Genomic DNA, 16,326 nt, shown 5'->3' with positions numbered 1-16,326 from the left:
TGGTGGCTACTGTAGTCTATTTTTGAGTCAGTGTACTGCTCCTTCTCTGTCCAACAAACTGGACTGTTTGTCAGTCGTTTTTCTCCACAAAATCTCCGTTGCCTCAAATAAACACGCAATTTTGTTTTCTCACTTTTGCCTGCCTTGTTAACTGCACAGCTTTTAAATAGTGTTAAATCTTCCCTTGACTGTAGAAAATCTGATAAAGTCTCCTTTCAGACTCCTACAACAATGCGATCCTGAATTGTTTAATCTTTCGAAGCTTCATATTCTCAGCTAGTTGATAAAAATGGTTAATGAAGGAATGTGTGATCTCTCCTGGTCTTTGGGTACATCTACATCATCTGCACTACTGCCTATGGCGTAGAAAAGGGTACTGACCTGTTTCTTGCTAGGCTTCTCTGCCAGTCCTGAAGCAGTTCTGTGTACCTGATAAACCTACACCAGTTCTGACACTTCCCATCTTGATCTGGGTCTTCAACGTGTCCGGAGCACTCTGGTAAGTAAGATTTTCTCCATGTCTTTTCTTCGCTCTGACCTTCAAGTTTTATTGGTGTTTCTTCCCTTGCTGCCCTTCCTCGCAATTATTTCTCCTGCTTTTTTCAGTCACTAAGCTCTTTACTTGGTGCTTTTTCTGTCACCTTTTCTGCTGTCACCATCTGTTATCGTTGGGTCTTAGATGGAGTTGTCCTTGGTCAGATTTGATAGAAACTGCTAGAGGCAAGGATGTTGGTAAACATTTATTAAACCTCCTCCTAACTATACAGCACAAGGCTTCGCATAAAACTCTCTGTGCTCTGTTATCATGTAATCTTACATCACTGATTATGTAGGCTGTTTATTTACATAGTTAAAATTAACCCTTTACACTACCCCCCCCCCCCCCACAAACTGAAATCAGCCCCTTTACTTACTCCACCCACACTGATCAGCCCCTCTAATGCCCCACCCACACTGATCAGCCCCTTTATCCTCTCATAGGCATTCTGTAATCAGCTCCTCTACATCGGACACTGTAATCAGCTTCTCAACCCTCACACGCACACTCCAATCGGCCCCTTACCTCCCCTCCCCTCTCCTCTCCCCCACTTTGGTCTAGTTACCAGTACCTGTAGTTCCCTGTCCAGCCCGATTTAAAGAGGCTCTCGAACAGCTGGACGGAAGCAGAAGCACGGAAGTGTGAGGCTGCCACTCGCCACCTTGGCTTTGCCGCGTGACCTCCCAGATTTTCCGGTGCACAGTCAGTGACAGTGTTGCACTTGCCTGCTTCTGCCTGCATCAAGTCAGTGCACAACACCCCAAGTTCATTTCGCATTTGCTTCTAAAAGTGTTTTCTAAAGATTAAGATCACTTGGAGCTCACTGACCACCCTGTCCTGTTTGGTGATATCAATCCAGTTGGTCCAGGGATGTCTTGCTGTTGCCCCTGGATGGGATCTTCACCTCAGCCTTCATTGCTCCCTTGGGGGACGGGCTACTTGTAGGCTTAAAAGCCATCTCTGCGACCCCTTGGCTGAAAATTGTTTTCCAGATAACTGGTGTTTCTGGATTTCAGAGTTCCAGATTGGACATTGCATTGCAATAGGGCATCTGGTGGATGGTTGTTGTGCACCCAAATCTGATTGCCTTATCCTTTCAATGCCATAGACTCACTGAAATTTGGACGCCAGGGTAACAAGTGATTTGTTATCTTGTAGACTAGCTTCCCATAATTGCAGAAGCTAGTCTCCTGCATCATGTACCAAAATAATAAAAATGAAAGCATTTAAAATAAAAAGTACATTGTATGTACTATATGATAAAAAGTTTCCGTTAGAAAACTTTAATTTTAAAACAAAGCTGGGCTCCAAAATTTCTGTGAATTTTCCCGAGCTAAATGTTTTTTCATTGATTGCTAGCAATCAGTAATTGCTTCTAATGATAGTGCAGCATGTTCTGCAATGTAGAGTAAAAAGAACAATCAAATGTGCAATTATAAAATACCTTTTGTGGTTTCTTAATATTCCAAAGCACTTTACGATGTCACAGACAGAATGTATATGCTCTTTTATTGCTTGTGATAAGTATGTTTTGTATGGAAAGAGGTGTGCCTTTTCTTAGCTTTTTGAGAGTATATCCCAAATAAATCAGCAGCAAGCTTTTGTGAGTTTTAAAATAAAGATTGTTATTCTCAAACACTTGCCCAAATTAAACGCAATGTCAGACACTTTCTGGTCTCCTGCATGACAGGCCTGTAGGTTCTTGGATGGTTTTGATGCTTTAAAGTTGAAGGGAGGTTCTTGTAAAGTGAAGGGTTCATAGCTGGGTTATGAGGTTTCTTTGAATTGAATTTCTGGAAGGTTGGTTCTCAGGCGAACTTTAACTAGAGTGGGTTAAGAAGTTGAACCGCTTGATGTCTTGCAGCTTGTTTTGAGTCTGGTTCATTTACTGGCAGAACTGACAGTTTTGGTGACTTGAGTAGTTCTACCTGCTAATACCTCCTACCTGATCTTTTTAAAGAGATAGCATGGCTGTCTCCATATGGCCTTTCACAAGTTCAGTCTTTTTTTCAAATGGGGTCGGGTGTTCATGTTGACTTATACATTCTGTGTTGGAGGTTAACTCTGAGGGTTTGAGACAGCCAATGTCTTTGTTTTAGAATGTCCTATTTAATTTAGATAATACCCCTCTGACTGTTATCCGGGAAGGACGTCGACACACATCAGTCTGGAATGTTCTTTTGTTCTGTCTTAAGACAGTGGAGTGCTTCTAATCCACAAAAGACGTCAGGTAGCCGTTGGGCTGCCACCTTTTCCAGCCTTTTTGTCCAGTTTTTTGTTTCAGATATAAAATTAGTTTGAAGTTCAGGATATGACACGCTAGGGACTAGGCATGACAACATGCAATTAAATACTCAACCCCTAGAGCACAAGTCAAGACAGTGCTCCATCCATCTCTCCAACTGTTTGCTGCAGTCGGCAGTGACCTCCTCGTCTTTGTTTTCAGTGCATGCCCCTGGCATTTCCAGTGTTGAAGGGCATCTGGATATTCTGTCAAAGCTGTAACTAGTAGTCATTTGCTCACTGTCTAGCAGTTTTTGTCTTTTACTAAGCTCTTGGTGCGGTCAAAGTCTTCTCGCTTGGATCTCTCTTGTCATTGAAGCCAAATGGTCTGCTCTCATTAATTACAAGTTCTGTCACAGTGATGTTAGCCTTGAGCCAATCGGCATGTTTCGACCCTTGCTTCCCATATATTGAGAGTATGGTATGTAGATGATGTCTTGAAGTATGTTGCATTTTGCTTCTGCACTCTTGTGGGAATGCTGGAGAGCTCCTGTTCAAACGAGACACTGAACTGTTAGTTTTTATCTAGGTTCTTATTATGGTTAATATTGAGAGGAGGATGGCATTTCTGCTTTGAATACAAATTCTTCAAAGATTGCATCCTCACCCTAGTGCCCACTAGGGAGTGATCTGTATAACATTCAGAGCTGTCTGTGTTGTGAATGATGTTTAGAGATTCAGGTCTAGTGGTGATCAGGCCTAGCTGGTGTCAATGCCAAAGTGGATTGAAGGAAGATGTTTGTTATTATTTCTATAGAAGGCAAATGAAGCATTTTTGAAAATAACAATATCGGGGCAGCACAGTGGCCAGCACTGCTGTCTCACAGTGCCAGGGACCCAGGTTCGATTCCCGGTTTGGATTACTGTCTGTGTGGAGTCTGCACGTTCTCCCCGTGTCTGTGTGGGTTTCCTCCAGCTGCTTCAGTTTCCTCCCACAGTCCGAAAGATATGTTGGTTAGATGCATCGACCGTGCTAAATTCTCCCTCAGTTTACCCGAACAGGCACCGGGGTGTGATGACTAGGGAATTTTCACAGTAACTTCATTACAAGTGTTAATGTAAGCCTACTTGTGACACTAATAAATAAAATTTTAAAAATCCAGAAGAAATACTCAATCAATGTCAGGCTAAAGATTTGTGTGACTCTCAATAAATTACAAGCAAACTACAAGTGAAAATAAGAACTTGCAATTTTTCTATATATTGCTTTTCCCCACCCCTGGGATGCTCCAAAGCGTTTTCTAGCCAATGAAGTACCTTTGAGGTGTAGTCACTTTCGAAATATAGGAAAATATGGCTGCCAGTTTGTGCACAGCAAGCTCCCACAAACATCAATGTGATTGGTTGAGGGCTAAATATTTGCTAGGGCAGAGGGCATAGTGTTACTACTCTTTTGAATAGTACCATAGTTTCTTTTCAATTCTAAGAGGGCAAACATATGATCTGAAAGAGCACCTGCACCTTGCAGTACTATCTCAGTACTGCATTGAAATGCCAGTGGAGATTATAGAGATAACTAAGAGTGGTGTGGTCAGACCATATCTGGACTTTGACTCAAGATATCTCCATTTCTGGTTGCTGAGAGGTGGGAAGACATCAAGGAGGCAGTGCAAGAAAGAGTCACAAGACTAATCTTTGGGGTCAGGAGCCAGATTTCTGAAGAGTGACTGGAGAGAGATAATTTTGGGAATGAGGTGCCTGACAGGCGATCCTATAGAAGTACGTGAACTAATAAGTGATATAGCAAAACTTATTTAGGAGTAGGATATAGTTTCAAACTAGCAACTGGACTGATAGGGGAGCGATTTTTAAAAAAAAATTAAAAAGCCTGAAATAATAGAAATAATGCAAGAGTCAGGGTCAGAATATTATTCTGGGGGGGGGGTAAATTAAGATGCCATACTTCATCCATAAGTATCCTGATAGCTGAAGAAAAGGCAGAGCGAGACATTGTTGAAGAAAAAAAAAGCTTGATTAACATCATAGCAGCTGTAACTGGCACAGTGCAGAGCTTTGTTCATTCCTTGCACCCAGTAAGTGTAAACACGGAGAAAGCGTGCAGCTGTGGTGTTTAATATGCACTGCAGGAAATTTCAGCAGCACTGTGAAATATAGTGCATTAATGTTGAAAAGATAAACACATTCGCAGAGCACAGGAAGGGTCTTGTGTTTTTCTGGGAGTAGAAGGCTTCCGAATGCCCTGGTTTCATGGAGCCATATGGTGGTTTTTCTAATTTTAGTTTGTTGCAGATGTATAGCTGGCTTGTTGGTGTTTTTTTTCCTCCTCCAAGCCCTATATGTTGGCTGACAGAGCTGCTGACCTGAACATTTTTTTTCTTTAAGCAGTATTGTACGCGCAATGTTGATTTTGCTGCCTAATTTCTGAAAGTAGATATTAAATGGGTTTATTTTAAGGCGACTGTAATGTTATTGCAGCATTAATTTGGCTTGTGTAAAATGTTCCACAGCTGGTTAAGGAAGTATGATTATGCCACAAGAAAGCTCATTCTGAGATTTTGTGTGTTATGCTATTAAGTACAGATCATTTTGGAGAAAAGCACCTAGTTCTTGGAGGTGAACTTCACCAGATGTGAAACATCAGCACAGAAATCTGCAGGGATGGTTAAAAAATTTACAATACAGTAAAAACAAAGGCTGAATAATAGTTTTTTTAAAAAGCATCTTGTGGCACATATTAATTGGTCTGAAGAGGATAATGTGTGTGGACCGCCTGAAGGAAATAATAGTGCAGGATACTTATAGGGCATTACCCATGTAATTAGTTTATTTTGGGTATTATTCAGCAACCATCTCATTGAGATGTTATACCACTAACCACTGGTCAGAAGTATGCAATAGTCAATCTTTTCCTCTATATTTGTGGCATGTATTACACCAGTGGGAGATATTGATTGCTAAATGTTTTTTTGGTCCAGCTATGTGACAGAGTTGCTTGGTTTTAATTGGATTTAGAATATTTTTGATTTATTGCTGCATGGATTGCTCATTATTTGCATGTGCGGTGTATTTTGCGCAACAGCTCTTTAGACATGAAGGTATTAACATGCATCAGTATTGGCCTAGATTTTGGATTAACAAATATTTAATATGAAGACTGTACATACGGTGCTTGTTTTCAGCAGAGAATATTTATATATAATTAAAAATATTTGAGCTCAGTGTAAAGAGATATTTTAATGCATGATTTTTTGCTATTGACTGTTTTATAAATTGACATAGTCTGATCTGCGGGTAACCTTTTAAACTCTTCTACCAATAACATACTGTAGGGATCATGAGCAATTTGCATGATTTCTGACTGTGAGCTAGGCCTGCCTGCCATTCCTCCTCGCTATAAAACCTGGGTGAAGAGAAGTGAAGCTTTTCTAAGAGAGTAATTGGCGCATTGTTTAACTGAATTCTATCCAACATGGTCAGCTTGCAAGCAGAGCTGCTGCTGCTACTGTTAGTGTAATTATAAACAAAGTCTCTTAAGACACTGCCATAATCCCAGTGGAAAGGCACGCTCAGCAGGAAGGAGTGAGCCTCCCTTCTGGCAGGCTGTTGGAAATGACCATGTTGCATCTGCTTAGAGCCAGATTGCACCACGCACTTTGAATGAATCTTGTTTTTGCTTCATGCTGCTTCTTAAGAAATTAAAATGCAGAATGGCACACACACAGCAGCTGTTCAGAATCAAGTTGGAATATGAGCTGAAGGAAGATACGAAGGAGCAAAACATGAGATAGGTATAGTTTTAGAGCATCAGACGTTGGATGCTTTTTAATTAATTCAGTCCAACATTGTGAAATTACAGAAAATATTTGGTATGTAAAGATCTCTTCAACATTATTATCATCAACTAAAATTAGAACAAAATAGTGGTTCATCTTTATAACTGACTAAAATTCAGTTGAAATGGTCTCAAAGGGGAGAACTAAAATCCCAGGTAGAAATGATCCAACATAATCTTACTACTTGGACTAAAATAGTGGTTGGTAGCTCATAAATTTGGGAACAATTATTAAAGTTGAAGCTTACAAATGGTGTATGTCGTCATTCAAGCATCAGTTTATTATTTCTCAACATGTCATAAGAGCTTGTATTGGCGAAGAAATAAAGAACAATTGATCTTTTTTAAAACATTAAATTTTGAAAAGAAAATTCAGAAAGCACGAACTAAAATGTGGAAAATAAAGTTGAGAAGACTAATATCAGAATACAACTAATTTGTGACATACAATACAAAATATATGTATATGAGAATAGACATGTTTCTAGTTCTACAACTAACGCTAATAATGCAATTTGGAAAATAATCATCCCATCAGTCTGAGCAGGGTTCGAACTTTGATAACCGAAGTGAAGGTAAGAGTTGCAAGCATGTACTGCCATGACATATTTCAGGGCGTACAAACACTCAGTTTACTGTGAAGTTCAATGACAATTACACAGAACAGTAATCCATATTTGGTGAACCCCTAAATATTCTTTTACATTCTAAGTTTTAAAATGCCATTTTGTTGGTCATAGACGTAACAAAATTATTTTTAGTTGTGCCTTTTGTAGCTGTCAGTTTGATGAACTTCTTGCCTGGCCAAGATGTTGTTGATAAATTTACACTGAGGTTTTTGTGGAGTTTCTTTCTTGTGGCATCTTGTCTTCCAACAAAGCTAAGTAATATTGACTGTACAAAAACACCATCCCTTTCAAAAGGTAATGGATACCATGTCTAATCACCTTCTGTATTCGTGTTTTCTTTTCGTGTATTCTCTTTTGCCTTCACCTGTACTTTTTTGAGGAGGCATTAATTTTTTTTCTTATTGCTTGACTATGTTGCCCCATCAATTTTTCACAGATTTGTGGTGACGGTCTTCTGTATCATAGAATGATAATAGCACAGGAGGAGGCCATTCAGTCCATTGTGTCAGTGCTGGCTTTCTGCAAGAGCAATTTTACTAGTCCGCCCACCCTCCCTTCAGGTGCTTATCCAGTTCTCTTTAGAAAGCCTGATCCGTCACCCTCTCGGAGAGTCCATAATATGTCAGTTACATTTTTAGGCTTCAAGTTATGCATCTATTCCTTTAATATCACAGTAATCTGAGATTCATCAGTGGATGTGCTTGATTTTTCAACAAGTTTGTGTATGCGTATACATGAAAATGTGTTTCTTCTTCAACGTGTACTGAAAAGTAAAAGGTGATTGTTCTCTAGGAGTGCTATTATGAGTGTGAAGCTGCCAGTAGGCTCAGAGGTACCTTGAGATTGATGAGACAAGGTAGCTGAGCCAGGTAGTGAGGCTGGATAATGTCTGATGGTTATGGTGGTATGGAAATAATACCCAATATGGCTGCTGACTTGGTGATGAGGATTGAGTCACCAGTGTGGAAGTGCCCTTACTTTTTTCAGGGGCTCTCTACAACCAATTTTAGGAGCGGCAATAGTACCATTGCTACTGAATGAATAATCTGAAAGCCTAGATTCATCACCTGGAGAACTGAGTTCAAATCCCATCATGGCAGTTTGAGAATTTGAATTCCATTTTAAAAATCTGAAAATAAGAAACTGTTATGAGACCGGCTGTGTTAAATAATGTAGAAACTTGGGCCACACCTAGAAGAGAGAAGCAATGACTGGATACTAATGAGATATAGCTGCTGGTATGGATGTGTGGAGTAATGAGAGGGTGAAAGCAAGGTGTTGTCAACTTCTCCAGCTCCCCACAACCCCTGCTCTCACCAACCCTTCAGAAATGAGCTAAACAAAACACTCAGTAGTATCAAACCGCCTGCAGCAATCAAAGAAGAACTGACACTACCTTAGGGCAATAAAGGCTGGCACAGCCCATGTCCCAAGAATGAATCTAAGAAAGAACAAGAAAAATATTGGAGGAAATGCCAGCCAAGGATGGGCCTCAGCAACTGACCACCAATGGTGGGAGCGACAGTGGCCAACAATGGAGCAGCTGGCTGTGGAAGCAAAGATGTGGAGATGCCGGCGTTGGACTGGGGTAAACACAGTAAGAAGTTTAACAACACCAGGTTAAAGTCCAACAGGTTTATTTGGTAGCAAAAGCTAATCACAGCACTGAGAGCGAGAAAAGCAATAAATACTCATTGCTTTAATGTGGAAAAGGTTTACAATGGAAAACATTGACTAAAGTATGGCACAAAAGTAACTCGAAAGTTTTCTGACAGAAAACATCAACAGACCCAAGATTTTTTTATTAACCTTAAGTATATATATATTTGTACACTGAACTCCAGTATCAAGGGTATTTAGTAGTGACACTGTAGCCACGCTCTAAGATTACTTACTGACTCCATATTGAGTCAGTTTTCTTTTTAACCATTATGTACCAAGGATAGAGCGAATTCTGCATATATGTCATTTCAAAGGAGTTAATTAGGAAACCTGAAAGACTGGGTTATTTCGTTTGAAATGTATTCTGAGGGATCACGTTGCACATCGCTTGCCAGAACGTACATGAAGAGATACGATGGTTTAAGGTACAGCAATAGTTGGCTGCAGTGAGTCCAAAAGAGGAAAGAACTTCTTACCAATACAGCAGAGAACTGTTGGATTAAAAAATGTTGGTGTAATCATGCATGTGTCCTTTCATTACATTTTTAATTTCATCTTTTCGGTTTCCTGCAGACGTTTAACACTGGACATCAATCCTTCCAACTTCTGAAAGAGTCATATTTGTAGGAAGAATTGCAGATTTTGTTTTTGGTTTTGCTCCTTTTAGGTTGCAGTTAAGTGTTGATTTATTCAAGTCTTCCACATATCCCCAACAAGATTTCCTCCTGTAGAGGAGCTGAGACTGAGACTGCCCTGCTACTCCATTAGTCCTGTCTTCTATTGGCGTCGAATATGTTGGGATGCAGTTGATTTTGTTATTCCTCAATGAGTTAGAATTGCAATGGACTGGATGGATAATCCTTTCATTGGGCAGCTAAGTGTAATTAGCAAAGTGAAACATTACAGAATTGTTTTGTAAGATAGAAACTGTTCTGAGCTTTAAAGAAAGGACTTAATCTAGAATACAGCAAAAATTTGTTGAACAATTGTTTATTTTATGGGAGTCAATATTAAATCACTTGGTGCTACATTGCTGTTCTGAACTTGGTCTTTTGAAATGTACTTGTATTCCATTAAAATCCGGTGTAAAGCAGTTTCATGATTAACCCCGAGCTTTGGCAATCCAGTGGGTCCCCACGTTACAATAATTTCCTGTTGTTTTGCAGAAAAGGCTGCTGCAAATGAGGATGCGGTGCAGAAGGCTGATGTGTCCTCCACAGGCCAAGGTGTCATTGACAAGGATGCACTTGGACCAATGATGCTTGAGGTCAGTTTAGAATCAAGAAAACTAGAAAATTGCAATTTTGTTTTTGTGTTTTTAAAAATGAACCAATTAAATATAAAGGTTGGAATTTCCTCACTTAACACATTAGTTACACCATTTATGTTGATTTTGTAACTTGCACCAAAATTTTCTAAGAATCTCATTCTCCTCCGAGAATCAGCATAAACAATTGGAGGCCAAGAAAAATGTACACCACACAATTTTCCATTGTTAAGTCTTTCTTTCCTTATGTATGAAGATTAAGGGTTGAAGTTCTAAAACTATCCTTTATACATTTTAAGTGCAGTGGCCAAGAATTTCTGCTTTATGTGCAACAAGCAATCCGGTGTAAATTGTACTCTCACTTGTTTTGACTTTAACGAGTTTTGTTTTGCTTGAGTTTCTGCTCACTCATTTGCATAGCACCAAATATAAAATATTCCATAAAACAAAGCCATCGAGCAGTGTTTGTCTTATTTTTGAAAAATACATTAAAAACAATTCCTTTATATGTTTAAAAGTGATAATCTGGTACAGTTTTATTCACATACATGGTGATTTGATGTCAGCCACAAAAAAGTAAGCATTTTTAATTGCTGCCTAGCCCCATGACCTGACTATTTGTAAAAACTGGGGAATGGTGGCACAGTGGTATTGTCACTGGACTAGTAATCCAGAGTCCCAGTATAGTACTCTGATTAATAAGGGAATCGAGTTATGGGAAAAGGACAGGAAAGTGGGCGTGAGGAATTTTGGATCAGTCATGATCCTGTTAAATGGCAGAACTCCTGTTCCTATTTTCTATGGTCTCTAGTTTGAATCCCACCCTGGTAGATGGTGGAATTTTAATTCAATAAAATTCTGGAATTAAAAGTCTAAAGATGACCATGTTTGATTATTGTATAACCCCATTAATGTCCTTTGTGACTCCAGATCCACAGCAGTATGGTTGATTCTTAACAGCCCCTCTGAAATGGCTTCAAGGCAAAGGCAATAAATTATGGCCTGGCCAGGGATGCCCATATCCCATAAATGAATTTTTAAAAAGCTAAAAATGACTTTCAAAACTATAAAGAATCATTTTGCTAGGTACATTGTTGTGCAGTAATCAGTTTCAAAACTTGCAAAAAGGCGCTTAAGAAATGCTTAATCATAATAGCCTTTGAGAGGGCCATGCAGCAGGTGCAAAAAAGTGGAAACTGGCAGTGGTGATGAATTTGATCTGGGATCATGGTGTGGTTTGTGGGTGAGGTAGACTAACAATGCAATATTTTTAACCAATGGGAAAGATTGTGGGAACTTGATTTGCAGTTGAGCTAATGTGCGCTTGCAGTTCCTCAAATCTTTTTTGCTGATCTGGACAATTTTGGGTCAATTGCATCCAACGCAACCTCGTGGAATCTCCAGGTCAGCATGTTTAAGACAATATAACCTTGAAGCTTCTCAGGTTTTGATATTTATTCTGATGCAATGAAATGCGTTCAAAAATACAGAACGTACAGTGCAAGTTTCTGTGAGGAGATTTTAAAAACTCAAGTCACCAGAAATATGGTTTTGGGTTCTGCTACGCCAAATGTTTTTCACACAAATTTACACTTCGAAGTGGCATGCATGCATAAAATTCAATTTTTGGTCTTTTACAAGAGTAGGAGCTATGTGGCAGAGTGTTTTGACAATACATTTTACTCCCCATTGTCGTAAAATATAAAAGTAAATCAGTTGCAGCATCAAAATGATGAAGAGACTTCAACCAAATTTCCTTGATGTTTTATATCCTGTCATGGTGGTGGTTCAGGTTGTCCAGAATTCTTGAGCTTTCATTGTTCACAAAGCAACTTAATTATTTGTAAAATCTGTCAAAAAATAAAAATATATTTCCTTTAATGCTGTAGGTTAATGGCAATACTGTAATATACATGTGGCAATGAGAGACACAGAGCAAACAACCTCAGCTTTGATTCTTAGTTTATATTGATTAAACTGATTGAATGGGACAGTTGATCTCAAAGTCCCTGGACTGAAGGATATGAAAAATAAGAGGCTCCTGGTGACCTGCTGGAAAGGTGCATGTGCAGATGTTGGATGAAAATAAGATTTGGTTCAGCTAAGTCGAATACAGTTCTGACACTAATTCTGGCCATGCACATAGAAAATCATCACCTGGATAAGACACTGGAATCTGTTAATACACAGCAAAAGCTGGCACTTTCTACTGATTTGATTTATTATTGTCACATGTATTGGTATACGGTGAAAAGTATTGTTTCTTGCGCACTATACAGACAAAGCATACAGTTCACAGAGAAGGAAAAAGGAAAGGGCAGAATGAAGTGTTATAGTCATAGCTAGGGTGTAGAGAAAGAATAACTTTAATGCGAGGTAGGTCCATTCAAAAGTCTGATGGGAGCAGAGGAGAAGCTGTTGGTACTTGATCTCAGACTTTTGTATCTTTTTTCCGACGGAAGAAGGTGGAAGAGAGTATGTACGGGGTGCGTGGGGTCCTTGATTATGCTGGCTGCTTTTCCGAGGCAGCGGGAAGTGTAGACAGTCAATGGATGGGAGGCTGGTTTGAGTGATAGACTGGGCTTCATTCACAACCTTTGTAGTTTCTTGCGGTCTTGGACAGAGCAGGAGCCATACCAAGCTGTGATGCAACCAGAAAGAATGCTTTCTATGCTGCAGCTGTAGAAGTTGGTGAAAGTTGTAGCAGTTGTGCCAAATTTCCTTAGTCTCCTGAGAAAGTAGAGGCAAAGTGCGAGGAGGGAATGAAAAAGTAGAAATTAGTAACAATGATTTGCCTCCATTTGGTGCCTTTAACATTGTGAATTGTCACAAGGTGCTTTGCAGGCATGTTATCAGACCAGATTTGACACTAAGCCGAAAGCTTGGTCAATGAGGTGGACTTTAAGAAAAATCTTAGAAGTTGAAAGATGAAGATGTTTAAGGAGGAATTACTGAGGTTAGGGCCCAGGCAGCTGAAGGCATCGGTGCCAATGGTTGGCCAATTAAATCAGAAATTGCAAAAGGCCATAATTGGTGGAGTGGTAGAGTTGGAGGGCTGAAGAAGGTAATAGATGTGTGGAAATGTGAGGCCATGGAGGGATTTGAAAACAAGGATGAGAATTTTAAACTTGAGCCGTTACTAGTCTGGGAGTCAATGTTCGTTAGCAAGTGCATGAACAATGGGTAAGTGGGATTTGGTGTGAATTAGAATTTGGCTATGAGCATTTGGGATGAGCTGAAATTTACAGTGTGGAAGATGGAAAGCTTGTGAGGCAAGTATTGTAGTAGTTGAGTATGGAGGTAACAAAAGCATGCATGGGGTTATCAGCAGCAGGTGGGCTGGAGCAGGGATAGAGATGAGCATTGTAACAGAGGGAGAGTAGGTGGTCTTGGTGATGGAGAGGATATGGGTTGTAAGCTCAGCTCGGGGATTAAGCAGGACATCAGGGTTGCAAATAGTCTGGTGGTTCATCAGTAGCTGGAGATACCAGGAGAACCCATGATGACAGCAAAGTTTGTGTTGGGGATGAATGGCTTCAGCCTTTGCAATATTTAATTGCAAGAAATAGCAGCTCATCCATTGCTGGATATTGGACAAACACCATGACAAATTAGAGACACTGGAGGGGTCAAGAGTGTTGCTGGGCATTATCAGCATTTAGTCTATGCATTTACCCAACACAGTTGCTCAGTGAAAGGGAATAATCTTGCAGGAAAGAAGCAACTTGCACTTCCTCCCAAAAGAAAGTATTTTCCAAACAAGAATTTACATACAACAGCTGGTGATTATGATTTTGAAATTTGGAATGGAAAGATCAGCTGATATTTTTAAGTAATCCTCTCATTTTCTAATGAGCGACTGCTTTACCGTCTCATTATGGATAGAAGTGTGCACTGTCTAGTGACCTTAAACACTATATTCACATTGTAGTGTTTATTCTTTGCAGGCCTTGGATGGATTCTTTTTTGTGGTCAATCTTGAAGGGCATATAGTGTTCGTATCTGAAAATGTGACCCAGTATCTGAAATACAACCAGGAAGAACTTATAAACTCCAGTGTATACAGCATACTACATGTTGGTGACCATGCAGAGTTTGTGAGAAATCTTTTGCCGAAGTCTCTTGGTAAGATCTATTTGAATACTTTGAATTGTCTAGAGTAGTTTACTCATAAACAATTGGATATTAATCACCCAAAACTGACACTGGATCACTTGGGTTTTCCATTTACATTGGTGTACTGGCTGCCATCTTGGTAGGGGCCTTCTGATGGGCAGCACTGGTTTGCAGTCTTTTTAATATGTAAATTGTGCTACAGGAGTGCTCTTCTGAGCTCCCCATAAATACTTAGTTGCCATGCATTACTGCTTACCAATCAGCCCATTTCTCCTCTGACCAACCAGCGTGCTACAGTGTGCACCCATTCAGGGTCATGCTAATGAGGCCTAAGCCCCAACATTGGCTGGTCTAATGGGTAGACAGCTGGTGTTCTGTCAGTTAACTATCCCAATGTCACTTGGGCCGTTAAGGGCCTATAAAGGTGGATTAGAAATTCAGAATATTACTGTTTTCCACTTTTTTGTTTGTTACGTTCATTGAAAATTTTCATATTTTGTTTTCCACTTTTATCATATTACAAGGCTAGCAGTTAGGCCTCCTCAGAATGAAATAGCTAAATTATCTGTATTTAGTATGGCTAAATTTATTCCAATAATGCTATAAATTGTTGGTTATATGGTATAAGAAACTATCAGGATATCCTTTATACATGAAGTGTACATATCGATGTGCTGGAAAGCCATTTCAGCATTAAAATGATAAATGGTGTCAGATGCTAGGAAACATTTCAACTCTTCAGTACATTAAGTAAAACATATGTAACCTTTTATTTTTTTCATATTAAAAATTGTCTTGCCCGTTTCAAAGTGAACTGTTTGTGTAAAAACATTAACTTTTCCAGTAAATGGGGTGCCTTGGTCCAATGAAACTCCAAGACGAAACAGCCACACTTTTAACTGTCGTATGTTGGTTAAACCACCTGGTGAGACTGATGAGGAAGGACATGATAACCAGGAAGCACCTCAGAAATATGAAACTATGCAGTGTTTTGCTGTATCTCAACCAAAGTCCATAAAAGAAGAGGGGGAAGGTAAGGATTCACAAAACCACATTGGCATTATGGAACCCCCTGTTGGTGGTAAAATCGCCTAACTTGTAATGCAGTTAACAACGCATAATGTTGCATAACTCCATATTGCACATGTTGCTTCTCAGACTGGTATGGAATTGTAGGTCACAGATTTGCACTTGTCATTCTTGTATGGCAAGTACTAGCTGCCAAATGCCACTCTAAAGTGAGTGGGTATTTCCCCACAGAGATCAAAAGAAAATCAAATTTGTATGCACCTAATGATTCAGTCACAACATATTTGTGCTAGCCTGGGATCGGTCTCCCTGCTTGACCTCCAAACAGTGACTGGTACGTTACAAGGGATGCCTCTGAATGGGAAACATAATTAACTTTTTGAGGAGGCGACCAGTTGTGTAGACGAGGGTAGTTCAGTCGATGTAGTTTATATGGATTTCAGCAAAGCCTTTGACAAGGTCCCACATGAGAGACTTGTAAAGAAAGTAAATTCTCATTGGATACAAGGTAATTTGATAAAGTGAATTCAAAATTGGCTCGGTTATAGGAGACAGAGGGTGATTACAGAAGGCCACTTTAGTGACTGGAAGCCAGTGTCCAGTGGCATACTACAGGGATCCATGTTGGGTCCCTTATTATTCGTCATTTATATAAATGACATTGATGACTATGTGAGGGTTAGGATTAGTAAGTTTGCGGATGACACAAAAGATTGGACGAGTGGTGAACAGTGAGGCTTAGTGTCTTGGGCTACAAGAAGATATAGATGGAATGGTCAAATTGGCAAATAAGTGGCAGATGGAATTTAACCCTGGAAAATGTGAGGTGATACACCTTGGAAGGAGTAATTTGACAAGCAAGTATTACTAGGAATTTCTGTGGAGCAAAGGTTTATGTTTGTCCACAGATCTCTGAAAGCGGAAGGGCATGTTAATAGGGTGGTGAAAAGGGCATATCTATCAAGGCATAGATTGCAAAAGCAGGGAAGTCATGTTGGAATATAGAACT

At 39.6% G+C, this 16,326-nt stretch overlaps 1 protein-coding gene across 1 annotated transcript in view; it reads left to right on the top strand.

The window, feature by feature from the left end:
* The window catches only part of ncoa2 (nuclear receptor coactivator 2), a 266,392-nt gene that overhangs the window by 170,605 nt on the left and 79,461 nt on the right, over window positions 1–16,326 (top strand). The window contains exons 6-8 of the mRNA XM_078216293.1: window positions 10,072–10,172; window positions 14,120–14,297; window positions 15,133–15,321. Coding sequence (XP_078072419.1) covers window positions 10,072–10,172; window positions 14,120–14,297; window positions 15,133–15,321 — 468 coding nt within the window. The remainder of the gene's footprint in view (window positions 1–10,071; window positions 10,173–14,119; window positions 14,298–15,132; window positions 15,322–16,326) is intronic.

The sequence above is a fragment of the Mustelus asterias genome, chromosome 7 (assembly GCF_964213995.1).
Source record: "Mustelus asterias chromosome 7, sMusAst1.hap1.1, whole genome shotgun sequence".
In the NCBI taxonomy this organism is placed as follows: Eukaryota; Metazoa; Chordata; class Chondrichthyes; order Carcharhiniformes; family Triakidae; genus Mustelus; species Mustelus asterias.
Note: the sequence above shows the minus strand (reverse complement) of the source record. Positions and strands in the feature narration are given on the sequence as shown.